The sequence below is a fragment of the Carettochelys insculpta genome, chromosome 28, assembly GCF_033958435.1.
Source record: "Carettochelys insculpta isolate YL-2023 chromosome 28, ASM3395843v1, whole genome shotgun sequence".
NCBI lineage: Eukaryota > Metazoa > Chordata > Testudines > Carettochelyidae > Carettochelys > Carettochelys insculpta.
The window spans coordinates 705,250-724,373 of NC_134164.1; the positions used below are offsets into that span (position 1 = coordinate 705,250).

Below are 19,124 nucleotides of genomic sequence, written 5' to 3' on the forward strand. Positions count from 1 at the left end.
GGACTCCTAGGCCTCATGCCAGATACTCCTCTGAGTCAGCCTTATAGCTCTGCTTCTCCAAGACTCACCAGGTGTGGCGGTATCTGCGGGTAGTGCTAGGTATGTTTATATTTTACAGGAAGCTCTGCCACCTACTAGGCAGTATAGGGTTACATACTGAGACACAATGCTTTTCCTGGCTCTGCCACTGGTCTGCTGTATGACCTTGGGCAAGTCACCTTGCCCCATATAAATTCCATGACTATCTTATCCTTTTGGATTGTAGCCCTTCAGCAGGGTCTGTCTCTACCCGATGCCCAACATAATGGAGTCCAAACCTTAGGTACTGATGCCGGGTGCCACCAGAAAACAGAATAATAATTGATTAAGCCAGGTCCTACACTCAGCTCCATGGCACTTCCCCATCTGCCACATATTGACTTTAGAACGCTACAGCTAATCCATTCTGAGATGTCAGGGACTGTCCTAGGCATCAGTACACAGAATGCAGATTTGGAGGGAAACTGGAACACTGGAAAAGCCTGATTTCCACCACTCAGCCCTGCCCACTCCCAGTGCTGAAGGCAGGGGACCCTCCAAGGTGCCTCTTGCTGCCACCTATACATATAGCAGGCAGCAGCTGAGTAGGTTGCTTTCACTGGGCATAGAGCTTGGCTGATACAAGCTCTTTGGGGCAGGGGCTTTTTATTCCATGTTTGTACAGTGCCTAGCACAATGAAGGCTTTGTGCACGACTGGAGATGCTATGTGCTAGGGTAATACAAACAACACAAAAGGAGCAGCATTACACCAATGATCTGGGCCATCTGCACTGCCCGCAACCAATGGGTTAAAGCTCCATTAGTCATCTTCTGAACTGGCTGATGTGCAAAGCAACCCACGGAAGTGAAGCCAATGGTAGAGACCTAGTGCCATCTAAAGCCCACATCATGCCTTGGCCGCTCTCTGTGCTGAGGCAGAGAGGTACTTTCTGACTCCAGGGGGCGTTGATGGGGTTTATGCCATCTGAGTGAGCACAGGAAAGGACCTGTCACAGGCAGGGGCAGGCAGCCAAGCTAAGCAGAATGGCCCTGATGATGGTAGAACCTCAGCTTTCGCCCGCAGCAGCTGGAAAGGATAGGGAGAGTGAGCCACCAACAGCCTCTCCCTGCAGCAGTGTCCAGTGGGACTGGGAGGCACTGTGTTTGTTTGCAGCTGAAAAGACTGAGGCAGCGCAAAAGCCAGAGCAGAACTCTCAGAAACAGCCTGGAGCCGGGGGCACATCAGCAATCCCTTCCTAGAGAAGAACTGGGGTGTAGGGCACCTTCTTGACCCTTGCATACAAAGATTTTATCACCAAGCTTACCCAAGCCCTGCAATGCTGGGCCCCAGAAGCAGAATGGTTAAAGGACTTGCACATTTGTCAAGAACCCTATGCCACGCTCCACCCAGAATCCGCACTTCTTCATTAATCCTGCCACACAGGAGGACTTGGTGGGGGAATGAAACTGATGTGCTCAAAAGCACACACCAGTTATTGTCATAGCGGCTAGCCTTGGGGCAGGACCCATGGTGCCAGGTGCTACACAAACACAGAACAATAAGACAATCCCTGCCTCAACGAGTTTATACTCTAATAATACCTAATGCTTACAGAGGTCTGTCCATCAGTAGATCTCAAGGCACTTTAAAAAGGAGGGGTCGCTATCTCCTTTGTACATGTGGGGAAACTGTGGCACACAGCTAAGGCCACCCAGCAGGCCAGTGGCTGAGTCAGGAATAGGACCCAGGGCTGCTGAGTCCCAGACCATTGTGCCATCTACTAGGTATGTATGAAACCTTTCTAAAGCCCCCACCTAATAGTAAGGTACGTCCTCCAGTGCACATGTGTCAAACACAAGCACACATCTGCCCCACAGGGGTACATACCCCACATAGGATGGCTGCCCTCAATACTGCACATTTGGTAAACAGCCTTTTCCTTTGAGCTTGGACACACAGCTGTTTTCATTTTAAAAAAGAACACAGTAAATGCATAGTTGTTTGTAATAAGAGAGAGAGAGAGAGAGAGAGAGAGAAAGACATACTTGTTCGCCCACACCCTCTACAACCAGTGGATTGTACTCCATGGGACACTCAACAGGCTTCAGCAGATCTCCCTGAAGCAAGAGATGAATTGCCCTCTGCTGGCTGCTGACAGCAAAGCCGATCCAGCCATAAAACACCTTGGGACATTTCAGATAAGATTTCCAGTATCCTTTGCACACCTGCTTGTGAGAAGGTTAGACTCCCAAACACATGCGAGCTGACTGTTGACTTATTTAAGCCTAACAAGCTATGGAATTAAGCTGACAAAGAGTCACAGAAAGGTAGCTGTGTTAGTCTGTATCTTCACCAAACAAAAAAGCAGATCGAGAAGTGGGTCTGCCCCATGAAAGCTCACCACCTAATAAATGATTTTGTTAGTCTTTAAAGTGCTTCATGACTGCTTTTTTGTTTTGTGCTCACAAAGAGGGCAATGAACATGTGAAAACCTGACCTGTGCTAGTGACAGAAGCAGCATGTGATTAAAAGAGACCTTGCTGAAGGCAAAAGGTCTCCAGTCACAAGATAAATGCTCAGTGTTAGGCATATGCTCTCTATGCAAAATTCATAATATAATGAAACCACATAGAGACATCTGATCAAGGTTTGGTCCTGCCTTGGGCCGGGGGCTGGATTTGATGGCTTTTTAGGTCTCTTCCAGCTCTACTGTTCTGTGATTCTACGATTCTATGAGCTGGACTTTGGATAACTGAATACTTGCTACGTACCAACATGCAAAGCCTAGCCACATAAACGTATGCTGCTCTGTTGGCTTCATTTCTGCAGTAAAAGACAAAGAGGCCCACCAACTAGTTAAAGGAGTATCACTGAGTTCCTATACACTCTACTCAGGAACCACTAAAAGACTTGGGGAGCTAAATTTTCCAAAGGACACTGCACCTAGCATCCCATTGTGACACTTGGAGACAGATATTCCAAAGAGTGCTGGGCACTTTTGAAGACCTCTGGCCACCTTATTTTCCAAGTGGCACTGAAAAGGAGCCAGGGTATCTCAAGACACTTGTGATTAACAAACAGATAAACACTCCCTGGATGCATCATGAGACAGCAACACAGCTTGTGTGGTAAAGAGACCAGGAAGTTAACAATCACTCATTACATGTAGATAATGTACCTGGGGCTTTTCATCTTCCAAGCAATGAAGGGCTCAGGAGACAGGCCTGTCCCTGTTCTGCATGTCCTGATTTACGTTCAGGTCAGCCACGCCTATCAGAGGGGGTGCAGCAGAGCCTAATTCCAGGTGTAGCTCAAATTCCATCCCAGCCCCAGCACATCATTGCAGACCTGCTCACTTAGAAGTCCCTATCCCCCTGAGTACTGACACTGGAACTGTGTGGACCATCCAAACCCACGCTGATCCTGCTGTTTGCCTTCAAAAACCAACAAAGGTTGCTGCACAGATGCTAAAGCTGATAGAAAAAGCGTCCCTTTGTCCTGTTCTTCAACAGGAAAAGGATTCTGGGCAGCCTTCTGTGCTGTTGAAGCCCATGAAGACAAAGTGGTATTCTACTGTTCATGGGAAGGAAATTAATCCACTGAAATACTACACTGGAGTTTCTATTTTAGCGTTGTATTATTCAGAAAATGTTAAACTGTGTGAACTATATTTTCTTGGCCAGATTCTGATCTTGGCTACGCCATTGTAAGTGTGGTGTAAGGACCAGTTTCAGATCTTGGTAAGGCTGGTGTAAGTCCAGAGGCATATTTCCCCATGGGGGGAAACCAAGGTTCAGGACTTCCCGCAGGACAGATCAGCTCTTTTGGGGTTGCAGGGTTAGATTCTGTGGGTGCCCTCTAGGCTCTGGGACGGCAGTGACACATGGGCATTCCACAGTGGGTCCCATGCACTCTCTAGCATCATCCCCCTCCACATTCACCATCAGCAACGTGCAGCTTCCAGTGTGTGCGCGGACGATCCTGCCTCTCCCCTGGTGTGGTACAGCCTGAGAGCTGCACCGGCTTCCAGCTTTCCCATCAGCTACACTGAATGGCCACAATCACAATCATCCTGATTTACAATAGATAGTCATTTTCTTCTTTTGCAGTAACTTTTTTACATATACACCTGCCTTTTTTATTTCCACTCCATTCATCTGATGAAGTAGGTTTTACCCACAAAAGCTTCTGCCCTAATAAATCTGTTAGTTTCTAAGGTGTTGGGGAACTCATTGTTTTTCCTAGGGGGTAATGTTACAGTTCCCTTTGCCCAGCCCTCTGCGCTAAGGCATTGCCCTGTGTGAGCACTATCCTCTCTTTTGCTCTCCAGAGGTGCATTAGCCTGTGTCCACACATTCTTCTCCAATGTACCTAATCCCCTGCTCACAGAGAAAGGCTGTGATTGTCACTGCCTTTCAATAAACCGTCTCAAGAGACAACCTCACATCACAAAATGAGGCAGCAAGAACATCAGGGGATTGATCTGTGGGAGGGAACAGTAAGAGGTCCACTCAGCAAGTGAGGCAGCTGGCGGGAAGGTCACAGCTAAGTCTCTTGCTCTGGTGCATCAGCTCATCATACAGTGTTGGGAGCTGCCACCTGATGTGCCCTGTGCCTCTCTTTGTCTGCTGCTAGGGAGCAACAGCTGTAGTACTGACAGGGAGAAAACAGAAGCTTCCTGTTCCTGCTGATGTATCATTTACCCTTGGCTCAGCTCAGAAAGACCTAAGTGGCTTGGAAGCCTAATCCCTATTTTCAAAAGGGATACGCCTACGACCCAAGTCCTTAAAGTGCCTAACTTCCATTAATTTGGAGCCTAAATCCCAGTGACTTTCAATGGCCCCAAGTGAAGTGTGAAAATTTTATTTAGGCTCCTAAATCACTTAAGACTAGCCTGCTTAAGTTTTGCTGGTGTAGCTATACTGACAAACAGAGAGGTTCCAGGAGGGAAATGCCCATTAACTAAACAGGAAGTAAGGAAAGGGTGGAATGTGACTCTGATCCATAATACTCTTGAGTCAGTTAACCCCCATAATGACCCTTATACCCTGAATCTTATCTTACCATGTGCAGTGCTTGATGTATTTGTGGAATGTGTGGTTGACATATTGGAAGAGTAATCATGAGGGACTGACACTGGGTTAGTGAAGAAGGCACCAGATTAGGAGTTGGATGTGTGTCTCATCCTTGCTGTGCCAATGACCTACCAGACTGAGGAAGGATGGCCTAGTGCTTAGGGCACTAACTTAAATAACATCGAAGTCTAAGTCTGGTTGATTTTCAATGTCATTCTGGACCATGGAACCACACTGCTGAGTCATCTAAGCTCTTTTTGAAAATTACCCCTCACATCCTAACTCTCACTGATTTCAATGGACCACAAAACTCGTAAGCACTTTTGCAAATGTGACCTCATAACTACAGAACCCTCCAAACATGAAAACTTAGTGGCATGATTTTAATCATCATATGTTTATCTAGAATTCTGCAGGTTACATAACAATTTCTTGTTCTCAGTCTCTCCTGGGCTCTCTAAAGACACCTATTCTATTATCGTTATGAGCAATCAAATGTTTCCTGGACAAATAATAAAACTCAGAAGAAAATTATAGCCTCTCCCCTGCAGGAACAAGCATCTGATGCATCCCTCCCTTGGGGCAGTGTTGCGGTTAAGTTCCCCATGTCGTATGAGAGGCTGGAAGTGACATGCAATCCATCAAAAATGATTAAAAGGCATCGAACCCTGTAGTTGTTGATCAATGGCCTCCTCCTACTCTCAGCTGAGCAGGCTCTACAGCGAGAGAAGAGAATATCTTTTCAGCGGGCAAGTGCTGGTGTCAGCTGAATAAATCATCCCATTGGGTTCTAAGACTTTGCACTTCTGTGTGTAACTCCAACATGAAAATGCTTTGAGCCAAGCAGTAGCAAGGTGACTTTGCTCCAGATCTAAGAGATTCTATTTGCATCTGGGCACTGGAAAGAAATTGACAAAGTGGAGTGAATTTGGAGAAGAGCAAGTGTAACCTATGGGTGAGTGTGTATTGCAGATTCCCTATCTGTACCATTTCACAGAGGCTACAAGCTGTTATGATCCCCTGCTAGGGAACCTGGGTTCTTCACCCGGAAGAGCTTAATCTTTTTATTCAAGCAGTCCCTAGTTCAGTCCTTGTTTTATTGGCAAAGATGGCAGCCATCACACAAGGAACAAGACTGGAGCCTGGAAGTCCTGCTGATGACTAGAGTGTTAAAGATTTAAACATGTCCAGATTGGTTAAACAACAAGCAAAAATATGTTATGGGATATTGGTCATAAGCTAACGGGTACAATAAATCTGTTATTATGCCATGTAAAGGGCCTTCATCAATATGCACAATAATACAGTCTCAGCCTTATACCACAAGTTGCATCATAGCTGATGTTCAGGTGTTTTTAGAAGCACATTGAGGGGCACTAGAGATCTAGGGACAGCTTCTCCCCTGCTTGGTTCTTCCTTAAAAGGAAGGAGGACCCATTTGGCAGGAATGTTAGCCCAAACATGGGAGGATCTAGTTTCAATTCCCTACCCAGTTGCCAGTTTCTTGGACATTCACTATTCATCTCAGTTCCCTCACTGGTGCATGTGTTTTGTCCTCTCCAAAGTAGCGTTGTCAATTTTGGTTGGACATATTCCTGGAGGTTTCTATACATGGTACAATCACTAATTAAGGGTTAATTGTTAATTCCTGGAGGGCTGTGCACCCTAGTCCAAAGGGCTAGTGCATGGAAAAATCTACAGCTAGCAGAATAACTGCTTTGGCTCCAGAAGCAGAGGCCACTCCTTTTAGCCCTGTGTTCACTGCCCACTGTTGCCATATGGTGTAAGATTACTGTTGGTTTCACATCTTGAACAGCCATTCACATCTGTGCAAAGCAAGCACTAAACAGAATGGTGGATGTCACATTCCGTGTGCACAGCTGCTAATGGCGACCCAGGGAGTGGGCCAGTTTTAGGCCCACGATTCTTAACAGTGTTCCTTAAAGCCAAAGAACAAACCCCTGGACTGTAGAAAACATGTAAGAGCTATTTGCTTCTCTGGGACCATTTTTCTTTCCTTTTGTTTTCTCTTTCTTTTCAGTGCCTCTGCTATCACCCCAGACTTGGGCTGGATGTTTTCGTGTGGCACATGGGCAGGAGCACAGGAGACGGTGGGAGGGAAGCAGATTTAATTATAGGGGACACTTTTAAAAATAGAACTGAGCTTGCCCTCCTCTGTTTGAGCGGGTGGGAGATGCGGCTGTTCCTGTTCTTTCCATATTGGAATAACCCAGAAGAAGGATAGAGTCACTGGCAGAATGTGGGGTAAAAATGAGCCCTAACTTAAACAGCAATCAACAGAAATGACAGAAATAATGTCACCTCTTTAGCCTCCTTCCTTCCTGCTTCTCCTCCCTTTTCCATCTTCCATGCTCAATAGAAATATCAGCCACTTATTCCTTCCTCAGAGAGCCTCATAAGTGGATGCTTCATTGCCACATCTTACCCCACACAATGACATCCAAAAAGAAAAGCCATCACAGCTTTCAGTGCTCAGCAGGAGAAAAGAAACAGAAGACAAGGGCTAGATTCCTGAGTCTCTGCCTTTTGAGGAGTGTCATTGGGGAGAAAAAAAAAAAGCGTAAGAATGGCCATCAGACCAAAGGTCCATCTAGCCCAGTATCTTGTCTTCTAACAGTAGCCAGTGTCTGGTATTCAGAGGGAATGAACAGAACAGGGAATTATCAAGTGATCCGCATCCTGTCAGCCATTCCCAGTCCTGCATCAGAGGCTATTCGCATCCCTGCCCATCTTGGCTAACAGCCACTGATGGACCTATACTCTATGAATTTACCTAGCTCTTTTTTGAACACTGATATTGTCTTGGCCATCGCAATATCCTCTGGCCACAAGTTCCACAGATTGACTGGGCATTGTGAGATGAAACACCTCCTTTTGTTTTACACCTGCTGCCCATTGGGTGACACCTAGTTCTTGTGTTATGAGGAGTAAACAACACTCCCTTATTTGCTTTCTTCACACCAGTCACAATTTTATAGACTTCAATCAGAGCTCCGCCTTAAATCATATTTTGCTATGTAAAATATATCAAACTGCCACACTTTTGGTGAAAAGCAGTATCTGAGTATGCAACTATTATAGGGGTTCAGATTAGCGAAGAACCAGGGGTCCTGGGGTTATGGTGGTATTTAAAAATAAGAAAGAAAGAAATTCCCTCCAGTTCAAGACCACTCCAGCTTTCCGTTTTTGACCTTACGACCCAGGCCATCAAGGTGCTCCACACTCCCCATACTCAATGGCTTCAGTGGGAGAGGATGGTGAAGCACCTTGCAGGATCAGGCCCTTAACTGGCTGCTGCTCATTGACCCTTCACTCAGACGTGCCCAGTGCTATGGTCATCAGCTGGAAGGTCTGCTGTCTCTTCCTGCTGCCCTGAAAACCTCATGGTCATCCAGGGACCTTATCATTATAAGCAAACCTACGGTGATGATGGTGAAAATGCCGAGGGGGTGAGCCAAAAAGGGAATAGTGCTTCACTGCCTGTTTACGTGTCTGCGTCAAGCTGAGCAGTTAGCTGGTATGGAGTGTGATTGCTTTGCATTGTTTTGGTCCTTGCATTCCACACATACGCTACCCCAGCTTTCTCATTACCCCTTCCTGCAAGACAGAGTCAAGCAGGTCCCCATTGTTTCTGGTCTGCTGCGCCTGAGAGCAAACAGGGGTTGAATTTGCACGACAAGACAGAAGCACCCAGCTGTTCTGCAGTGGTTTGTGATCACTGCTTCCATTGTTTCTATTTTTTTCATGTCATCAGGTCTCAGTGAACTGAGATTTTTGCGGACCTAAGCACATAGGCACTCTGACCGCTTTGATGAGTGGCTTCAAGTTAATTTGGAACCTGTCAATGTGGATGAACAGTTCAGACTGATCCCTCCCGTGGGTCTTACTTCAAACTTACCTAGTATGAAAGGCTTAACGGCTGCTGCTTATTGTCAGTCTGTTAGCATTCTGCATGGACAGAAAAAGGCCAGTCTGTCTGTGAGTCTGTTAGTGCTGGGCCATCCTACGGTGCTCCTGGCTACTGCATCACCCCTTGTCCATGACACAGCTCACGCTTTTAGTAGCATGACTTTCTAAAGGAGTACATTCACTAAATCTGGTGTGTGAGAGTCAGGGCAAGGTCAGTCTGTGTTTTGCACACTGCCTGGCTACTGGCAAAAGTGGTGAACTGGCAAGTTGTGGAGTGAAACCCCACCTGTAATGCCCATGGGAAAACCCCCTCTGATTTCAAGGGGTCAGAATTCGCTCCAGCACTCCCGGGTTCTGGCAGGTTGTTAAGGTCTCCGGGCCTTCTCAACACCTCATGGGGCCTTCTGCAGGGAGATATATGTATCTAAGGGCCATGTGCAGTGAGAAAGAGCTGTGGAGCTAGGTGGGGCTGTAAGCATACCCACCAAGGCAGGCTCTTTTCTCCAGCAAAGGTATTTTGCTAGATGGTTTTACACAACAGGTCTGTAAGGGAAGTTGTGAAGGAGAAATTTTCACTGAATACCAATCTCAAGTTTCCTAATCTATACTCCATTTCAAAGAGCTACTATTTCAAATGAAGGTTTTTCAAAAAAAAAAAAAAAAAAGTCCCTCCTACACAGTGTAAGGAGAATACAGGGTAAAGGACTGAGTTTCAAGCTCATTATCTCTCCCTGCCGGCAGGGTATTTAGTGGCAGTGATTATAAACAAAGCAGTAGTGAGAGCACACACTTGGCAAGGCAGAAGTATTGTGATGAGATTCCTGACAACTACAAGATGAAGAAGTTATAATTAAGTTCTTGTTCCATTAGTCACTATCTGTTCCAGAGTTTAACTATAATGAGACACTCTCAAGAGTGGGTACATGGCGGTACAGGCTGAGTCAGACTGCAGAAGAAATGTAGAACCTATTCAGTGGGTGAAAACATAGTGTTAAAATAAGCTGATGAGGACATACAGGAAGCAAAGAAGTGGATCAGAAAAGAGGTCCATCTTGTCTAGTACCTCAAGGTGAACGCTTTTTCCCCAACACACATTTGCATGGCTTCGTATGCAGTGCTGTATGTGGAGTGAATGAGATTTCCTTTTAGAGCTCTACGCCTCCTGTAACTGCTTGGCTACTCCTGTGTAACTAGCCGGCAACAATGTTTGCCAGATTTAATTGGATGCTTCTTTGTGGTTAAGCTGTAGAATCAAAAACTCTCTTTCCAATGTGGCTGGTTGTGTTGTGTGCAATTTCAGAGCAGTGAGGCCCAATGCGTCATTTCCTGGCTCAAAGGAAGGAGCTGTCCCTTCAGATGAACATCAAATAGATGGCAGGAAGAGGGATAAAATAACACTTGGCAGTAGAAGATGAAGCCTTAAACTCCTTATTTCGTAAGGGTTAGAGGGTCTGGCATCCCTCCCACCTCCACTCCTGGAGGAGAGCATCCACTGGAATAACCAAACCTAAAGCAAATGACAAGGCATTCTCTTTCTCTCAGTGTGAGTGAGAGAGTTGTAAAGAAACAGCCACACAACTTTGGCTGCTCATTTTTTGTGCAAAAAAGGAATGCTGCAAACATCAGGGAAAAGGATCAGTAACATGCACCCCAAGGCTTGAGAGGAAGCTAAGTGAATGTGCTTTTCAAACTGGAATGAATTATCAGGAATCTTTACAAAGGCATACGGAAATGCCTTTGCCATACTGCAGTGAACCTGCCTGGAGGTTTGCGAGATGAAGAAAGAGAATCAACGACAGGAGGACAGGGGAGCAGAAAGCATCCCTCCGTCTCTTACACAAAGCCCTCCTTGTCAGCGATTTATGCTAGAACAACTGGATAATTCATGAGGTCATACTAGTAAATGCTCATTGATTGGACAAGGGAAAGTAAATACCTTCGAGAAAATTGGATAAATAGAGGCAGAACAGCTCAGATTTGGTAAAAGGAGAATCTAGGACTTTGACAAGATGGAATAGAAAGAAACAGGTGCTGAATTAGGGAGTTGATTTTGTATGAAACTGACAAGTGCAGCTACAAGAAAAAATAAAACAAAACGAGGGAGAAAAAACCCAAATTGCATTTCTAAACCACCTCACAGTAGACTGCACAAGAGCCGCAATCCTCTAAGAATTCTTTCAAACCCAACTATTTAAACAGTTGCAAGCTGCGTTTTAGACAAGTTTCTTTGTCAAGAACTATGGAAAGCTTTAGAATTTTTTTCCTGCTGATTTTTCTGTGTTCACAAATTTTTTGTTTTGAAGATGAGGTACTCAGTTCAGAGGAAGACCCTTGGACCACTCCGTCTCTAAAGGTAAATGACTTATTCTTTTTGTTGCATATTTTTGAAGGCTGGGAGGGTGTTTTGAAGCTATTACGGCTTGAGAAATTTATTTCCTCAGAGTCTTAGCACAGCATGATTTTCCTTCAGCATCCCCTGCAAAGGAGAACCACTAAAAAGTTGAAGTGATGTTTTGCACTTACGTAGAACTTGATCTCTTCAAAGTCCTTTCCAAACAACAATACTCAGAATACCCCAGGATGCATGCTAGGGAGGGAAGCATTTATTATCTCCAGTTTACAAATCAGAAACCTGAAAACTAGACAGAGTAAGTGACTTCGCCTTGAGCTTTTCTGGTTAAAAAAGAAAAAGCGTTACATATTTTAAAGGAATGATTTCTAAGGAGGGAAAACATTTATCAGTAATTGCATTTGGTGCTTAGAAATCACAGGAAAGGATACATTAGAAATAAGGTATTTTGAAGGGATACTTCATATGGTACATTTCTAGACAGCTTATCTGCTTTAAAGTCCATCTGCATATGGAAAAGGGGTTAGGTTAAATATAGCACCTGCTTCAAGTCCCATCAGTTTAGCTCTCTATGGCTACGTCTACACGTGCAGCCAACGTCGAAATAGCTTATTTCGATGTTGCGACATCGAAATAGTCTATTTCGATGAATAACATCTACACGTCCTCCAGGGCCGGCAACGTCGATGTTCAACTTCGACGTTGCTCAGCCCAACATCGAAATAGGCGCAGCGAGGGAACGTCTACACGTCAAAGTAGCACACATCGAAATAGGGATGCCAGGCACAGCTGCAGACAGGGTCACAGGGCGGACTCAACAGCAAGCCGCTCCCTTAAAGGGCCCCTCCCAGACACAGTTGCACTAAACAACACAAGATACACAGCGCTGACAACTGGTTGCAGACCCTGTGCCTGCAGCATAGATCCCCAGCTGCCGCAGAAGCAGCCAGAAGCCCTGGGCTAAGGGCTGCTGCCCACGGTGACCATAGAGCCCCGCAGGGGCTGGAGAGAGAGCATCTCTCAACCCCCCAGCTGATGGCCGCCATGGAGGACCCAGCAATTTCGACGTTGCGGGACGCGGATCGTCTACACGGTCCCTACTTCGACGTTGAATGTCGAAGTAGGGCGCTATTCCTATCTCCTCATGAGGTTAGCGACTTCGACGTCTCACCGCCTAACGTCGAAGTTGGTGCCGCTACTTCGAAGTAGCGTGCACGTGTAGACGCAGCTTATCTCTGGTAAGTGTCAGTCAACACAGCTAAGGGACAGAAAGCTAAAATATATTCTGTTCCGTGTAACAGCAGCTAAATTGTCATGAAAGCTTCCACTGGATAGTCTTTTCTTATTAGCAATAAAGGGAAAAAATAAGCCCTATACTTAGCTTGTACACACATTTGTAGCTCTCACAGTACTTTCCAGAAGCCAATGATATTCATCTCTACTTTACATGTGGGGAAACTGAGTCCTGGAGCAAGGTCATGATGTGCCCCAGGTTATGTAGCAAGTCAGTGGCAGAGCTAAGAACAAAATGCAAGAGTCTTGACTCACCTTCTATTGCCCTTCACCCTTGAACTACACTACCGTCTCATGGAGTTCCAGATTTCATGTTCAGCTGGCAGCCCCAGTAGTCTGAAAACTCCTCTTACAATTTGTAAGCTGTACAAATGTGACTGGGATATGGCTGACAGTGACAGATATAATCCCACAATGTCTTAATGGTACATAGAAATTGCCAGACTGGATCAAACAAGACAGCTATCCTGTCCCTGACAGTGGCCGTACCACTGCTCCAGAGGAAAGTCCAAGAATTCTACAGCAGATAGTCATGGGATGACAGGTCCATCAAATAATTTTCCTTCTGACTTCCACCCATTAGAGGCTGTCACATACCCTGAAGCAGGAAGGATTATAGCTTCCTAAATACCTTGAAAAACTGATTTAAAAAAAAAATTCAAACCTTGTTTTTACTCACAGCACAGTATGCTAAACAGGAACCAATTCCTACCATTTAAGATTTCCAGGGCATGAGGTTTGAGTTAAAAAAACCCATGTTCACAACAAGCATTAACACATCTGAGAGTCTTCACACTAAAAGTGGGGCCAATCAGTTACGTGCTAAATCTCAGCATCTAGTTAGAAATAAAGCACAAAAGAAAAAGTGGAATTGTGAGTTTGTGTAAAACCAAATGCTGAAACACACACCTCCCCTGCAATGCACACACAGAGCCTGATTCTGTTGCAATGGAGAATTGGGCCTCCACACAGTGAGGACTGTTTTTACCTCTTCATTTGCAGAGTGTATGCAACAAAAGCTGCTGTTTAGTCTCCTGAGGATTTACAAGAGCGATGATCAAAATCACTCTTTGCCATAACATGTATCATCTCATTAATCCTGACAATGGTTAAAACAATCTAGCTCTGAGCAGGTTTCATAGCCTGGACTATCTAGCTACAAGGACTGGATTTCCTGGAATCATTTCAGCAAAGGGATGAACGGAGGCACTGGCCCAAGCTAAGCAGCACGAGATGGCAATTAAACACTAACCTATGTTAGTGAAGTCCTATCAGATCTCTGGAGGATATCAGTATCTGCATGGGTAGGAAGCTAATCTAGTAGCTTGACCAATTTGGCGTCCCTCAACTGTTTCACCCACAGTGCTCCACTGCTGCTTGAAGGCACAATTTTGCTCCCAGAGCCTCAGCTTGTCATTTATTACTAATAGCAGAGATGGAATTTCAGCTTTTGTCCTTGGCTCTCCCTTCCGCTTTCTAGGCTGAGGGCTTGAAGAGCAGCTCGTTTCAGCGCTTTGCACAGCTGGTGAAAAGGGGGAAGTTCCAGCAGTTCTATGGCCTGATGGGAAAACGGGCTACTGGTAAGTTCAATGCTTATCAGAAATTCAAACAACAGGAAACCACCCTTGCTTAGCTCATCAAACCTATGCATGACAACTGCCCTTGAATGCAAAGACTTAGTGCCTTCCCTTGGCCAACAAGAGAACTGTTGGACTTTTCTTTCGATGAAGTGGAGGTCAGCTGCTTTCATACTGCAACTCCCAGGGTCTTCTATTTTCCCCTCACTTCTCTGATCCCTTCTGACAACTATCATTCTGTCTCAAGAGATTTCATTCAGACCTTATTAGCGATACCCTGATAATCAAAGGGGCCACATTTTCATAATAATACCTCTTATCAGAAGAGAGAAAGTTTAGCAACATTATCTTTATCTTAAGAGATGGGGAAACTAAGGCTCAGGGAGATGAAGTGACTTCACTAAAGGTCACAGAGTAAGTCAGTAGCAGAGGTAGAAGCAGCTCTTTTCTCCTTTCGTAGTCCCTTGCTCAAATCACTAGGATAAAATGGCAGCTCTGAGGAACAAGACCTCCCTTGGCTCAGAGCGTGTTGCATGAACATCAAAACTAGTCTCTGTTGTTCACCTCTGCTCAAGGCTGAGACTAAATCCAAGAATCTGGCAACACAGTATAGAATTAATCCACCACCTCTTCCTCTCCAACACTAAATATCCTCCCAAGAGGGAATCCCTGTGCAATTATAGCCCATGGACTTCTGCATCTCACTCAGATGCACGCACTGTAATAAGCAAAATGCATGTCTGACTTTACACAGAACACCTGGGAGAAGTTCTGGGGAAAAGGACAAGATGTTCACACCCAACCTTTGTTTCTTTCTTTGCCACAGGGGTACCACATACTTCCATGCTTCTTTTGCCCTCTAGTCTTTCTGTTTGATGAGCCAGTGAGGCATGCCCCATCCCATAGCCCAGAGAGAACCCTCCAAGTCCAGCCTGGCTCTGCCCCATCCCTGCCCATTCACCCCTTTTCATCCTTCCTTCAAGGCCCTTCACCCCTGAGGGATGTGGCCTTGGGGATTACTGGAGGCTTGACATAGGACAGCAGCAGGGTTGGGACCTCCAAATCACCACTTTGGTGGGAGTCACAGGGAAGTGGTGAGAATGGGCTGGCCTGGAAGATGGGCAGCAGAGCAGAACAAGTAGCTGCATCACTCCATTTGCCCATGGTTCGTGCCACTGCAGTGCATGCTGGGGAGGCCAGAGCCCTGCTGCCAGCCTCAGCCTGTCCAGGGCCCCCACTGTCCCACCCATAGGCTCTAAACACACCTTGCCCAGGGCACAGGGACATCCTGGCAGCAGTGCAGAGCTAGCAGCTGGAAGCCGTTCTAGCCTGACTGCACTGCCAGTGGTGGTACCAGGCACTCCTGGGCTATTTTAAGATGCCTGGGGGTGGCAAGCAGGGTGGGACGGAACATGCAGGCTGGCAGGTGGAACCAGGAGACACGTACAGGGTGGTGGTGGTGAGTGGAACACACAAACCTCAGAGTCACTGCCCGAGGAGGGTAGCTGTTGGCCCGCTAGGAAGATCTGAGGACTGGCACTGGCCCTAGGGTAAATTGAGTTTGAGATCCCTGACAGAGTCACTGGCTTTTGTGCCCTAAAAATGGCAGATGAGCTTTTAACTGACTAATGCTAGGAGGAATCTAAGTGATACCTTGATCTGCTGCTAGGGGGAGGAGAAATGTCACCAATGAAATTGTAACATACTGATGTGCTCCGTTCTGTGGGAGAGGAAAGAGAGGAGTGCAAAAGCGATCTTGAAATATACTTGTGTTCCTCACCACCCTCACAAAGGCAGATAAACAATACTATTCCTATTTCGCCAATACAAAAACTAAGGCAGGGAGGTACAGAGACTTGTCAGTAGCCACTGGAGAAGTCAATGGAATTAGAAGTCAGGTGGCCCTAGATGACATCACACACTCACACCCTTGGAATATACTTCTCTTTTAAAACAACGAAGGGCATATGGAAGCGTCTGCCCTCCACCAGACCCACCCTTCCCTCAAATGTTTCTTAGCTGCACAGATCAACACAACACTTAGTTCTGGGCTTTCCTGGGGTCAAGTTGATCCAAACAGACTAACTTGCCCAGGACTTTTTTTTTTTCCCCCATAGCTTTAAACCACAAAAACCTTTTGAACCAAAGTCCCTTGTTAGGGACAGTACTATCCTTGGTCAGCTCCAGGATCTCTGGAGTAGCTCTGGGCCTGCAGCAAAAGAAGAGACTGGAGGCTCTTCACACTTCTGGAGTATGGCTGTTCAGCAGTGGACGGTGTCTTACACTAGCATAGGAGAAGGGGAATGTGTGACAAAACTACAGAGTAAGAGCTTGTCTACATGTTGTCTGGGCATTGCATGTTTAGCCAATATCTGTTTGAAGTCCATACAGTTAAAGCTGTATGCCTCTCCCTTAGCGTGGATGCAATACATATAAGGATGCCTTGTATAAGTTGGAATTATTTTTATAGAAAAATAACTACACTCACCAAACTAGTTATACTGGTACAAGAAGTATGCATAAACCAGGCCTACAGGAAGCTGAAATGACCAATTCTCACTGCCACTGTAGCTGTACTATTGCTGTAACCCCCATCCTATATTTACTCCTTGTAAAAGTCTCATTGCTGACCTCTGCTTCTCTTTGCCACGGCAGGGCACCCAGGAGAGAAATTCATAGGACTCATGGGACGAAGATACTCAGCAGAGGTGCGTGAGTTGCCTATCCTGATGCTCCTTCAGAGAAGAGTCCCACCCTTGTCAAGTTGTTCTGACAACTTGCTCTCAGCTCATTTTTTACCTGTCCTCCTCCTCCACCCACTCCTTTATAGGAATCCTTTATAGCTGCTGCAGTCTGCAAAAAGCTTGCCTGATCCAAAAAACTCCTCAGTGGTTCAACTACTCTCTGGTGGTATTTGTGTATGTACAGTTGTATCTTAGTCATGCAACATTGGGATTTTATTACTCCCCACCACAAGCTCTTTCCCTAAGGAACTGCCGTCTTGGCAATTAACCCTCATATATACACTACATTCTGCTGACTTACTATTCCAGCTCCACCTCTTGAGAAGTCTCTGTTATTAAACAACAAGAAGTCCTGTGGCACTTTATAGACTAACAGATATTTTGGAGCATAAGCTTTCATGGGCAAAGACCTGCTTCATCAGATGCATGAGTGTGGAGGAGGGGTTTCAGAGGAGGATTTAAAGAGGGGGTCTCAGTAAAAGGGGAGGGCCTCAGCTGACAAGGTCTATTCAGTCAGGGTGGAAATGGCCCATCGTTGGCAGTTAATGTGGAGTTGTGAACATCAAGAGAGGAGAAAAGTCCGTTCATTGTGGGGGGGAGAAATGGTGTGGCCCGTTGTTAGATGCTAACATGGAGGTGTGAACATCAAGAGCAGAGAAACTGCTTCTGTAATGGGCCAACCACTCCCAGTCTCTGTTCAATCTTTGGCTGACGGAGTCAAATTTGCAAATGAATTGCAGCTCACAAATTTCTCTTTCCATTTTATTTTTGAAATTTTTTTGCTGTAGGGCTGCTACTTTTAAATCTACTATTGAGCGTTCAAGGAGACTGAAGTGTTCCACAGGTTTTTGTATGTTACCATTCCTGATGTCTGATTTATGACCATTTTTTCTGTTGGTCTATAAGGCACCACAGGACTTTTTTATTTTTGAAGATACAGATTAACATCGCTACCTCTCCGATTCTCTGTTATTAACAAACTGGAATATCTCATCCAACTCTCCTACCAAAATTAGTTTATAGTACAGTGTAAAAAGATACTAATTCCCAAAGAGCAGGGTTTTGGATAGGACATTTCTCATATTTAAGTCCATAAGAGACCACAGCCTAAAAGCTAGCAATCATAGCTGCACGTAAGAGCAGGACTTCATTCCCTCTGAGCAGTTATTCCAAGTCACTGTTTTTCTCATCCATCCAATATTTTATAGCTGTAACATATAGGATTTTGAAGGAAGCTAAAACTTACTGGAAGACAGGTCTCTTCTTACACCTTCCCCCACTTGCACCTATTTTCTGCTCTGAAATTATTTGTATTAGGGTATCACCTATAGGCTGCAATCAAGATCTGGGCTGACACACAATAAGAAACAGACAGGATCAACAAGAGGTAGGAGAAATGATTCCAAGTTTGCAGATCAGAAATTGGGCCCCAGACAGATTGAGAAACTTTCCCAAGGTGACACAGGAAGTCTGTAGCAGAGCCAAGAAAAGAAATCAGGCTAGGGCTCCTAAAGCCTACTGCAAAAATTGGATCTCAGACCACTAAAAAGTTAAGTAGATCCAGCTACGTGAAAATCCCCCCACCTCCCAACTATGTACATTTGCTTAACTGATCCCTGGTATAGACAGTGCTAGGCTGACAAACATCTTCTTTTGATCTTGCAGCCGTCACTGCGGGAGACAGCTCATCTGGAGAAGCCCTCCCATTGGCACATGTAGAGTACACTGAAGAGCATCAGTGGTGCAACTATAGTGCTGTAAGTGCGCTGCAATAGCATTTCAAGCACAAGATGAGCCCTCCTCGCTACATAAGCCAAATTGATTTCCCTCACACGTATGTTTTTCTCTCCTCCTACAGAGTCAGCAGAAGACTGGGACAAGAGCCTGCCACTTCCCGCATGGGAGCCATAGCATGACACTCCATCAGAAACCAATATCTGTTCCTTTCTTTCACAAGCACTAGATTACAGTAGCTATTCCATGTGCTCATTTTGACTTGTGCCCCATGAGCAGAGTAACAAAGTGGTTTTCCAGAACCAGATACACTCTTCAGGATCTTTTATTTCACCACTGTCTCTCTTTGTCAGACTGCTCTAATGTATAAATACACTGCTGTTGCTGGGAAGAGTTGTCGT

At 45.5% G+C, this 19,124-nt stretch overlaps 1 protein-coding gene across 1 annotated transcript; it reads left to right on the forward strand.

Moving 5' to 3' along the window:
* The first annotated feature begins 11,026 nt into the window (after positions 1-11,026).
* Positions 11,027-18,900, forward strand: TAC4 (tachykinin precursor 4). Its single transcript, XM_074979301.1, has 4 exons — positions 11,027-11,378; positions 14,149-14,248; positions 16,901-16,953; positions 18,850-18,900. Exons 1-4 carry the CDS (start codon positions 11,265-11,267, stop codon positions 18,898-18,900), a joined length of 318 nt encoding a protein of 105 aa, XP_074835402.1. The 5' UTR covers positions 11,027-11,264.
* Positions 18,901-19,124: the final 224 nt, after the last annotated feature.

Coding starts and splice junctions, on each gene's coding strand:
- TAC4 (XM_074979301.1), top strand. CDS start 11,265: ATGGAAAGCTTTAGAATTTTTTTCCTGCTGATTTTTCTGTGTTCACAA. Junction 11,379..14,148: donor GGACCACTCCGTCTCTAAAG/GTAAATGACTTA, acceptor TCCGCTTTCTAG/GCTGAGGGCTTGAAGAGCAG. Junction 16,954..18,849: donor GACGAAGATACTCAGCAGAG/GTGCGTGAGTTG, acceptor CCTCCTACAGAG/TCAGCAGAAGACTGGGACAA.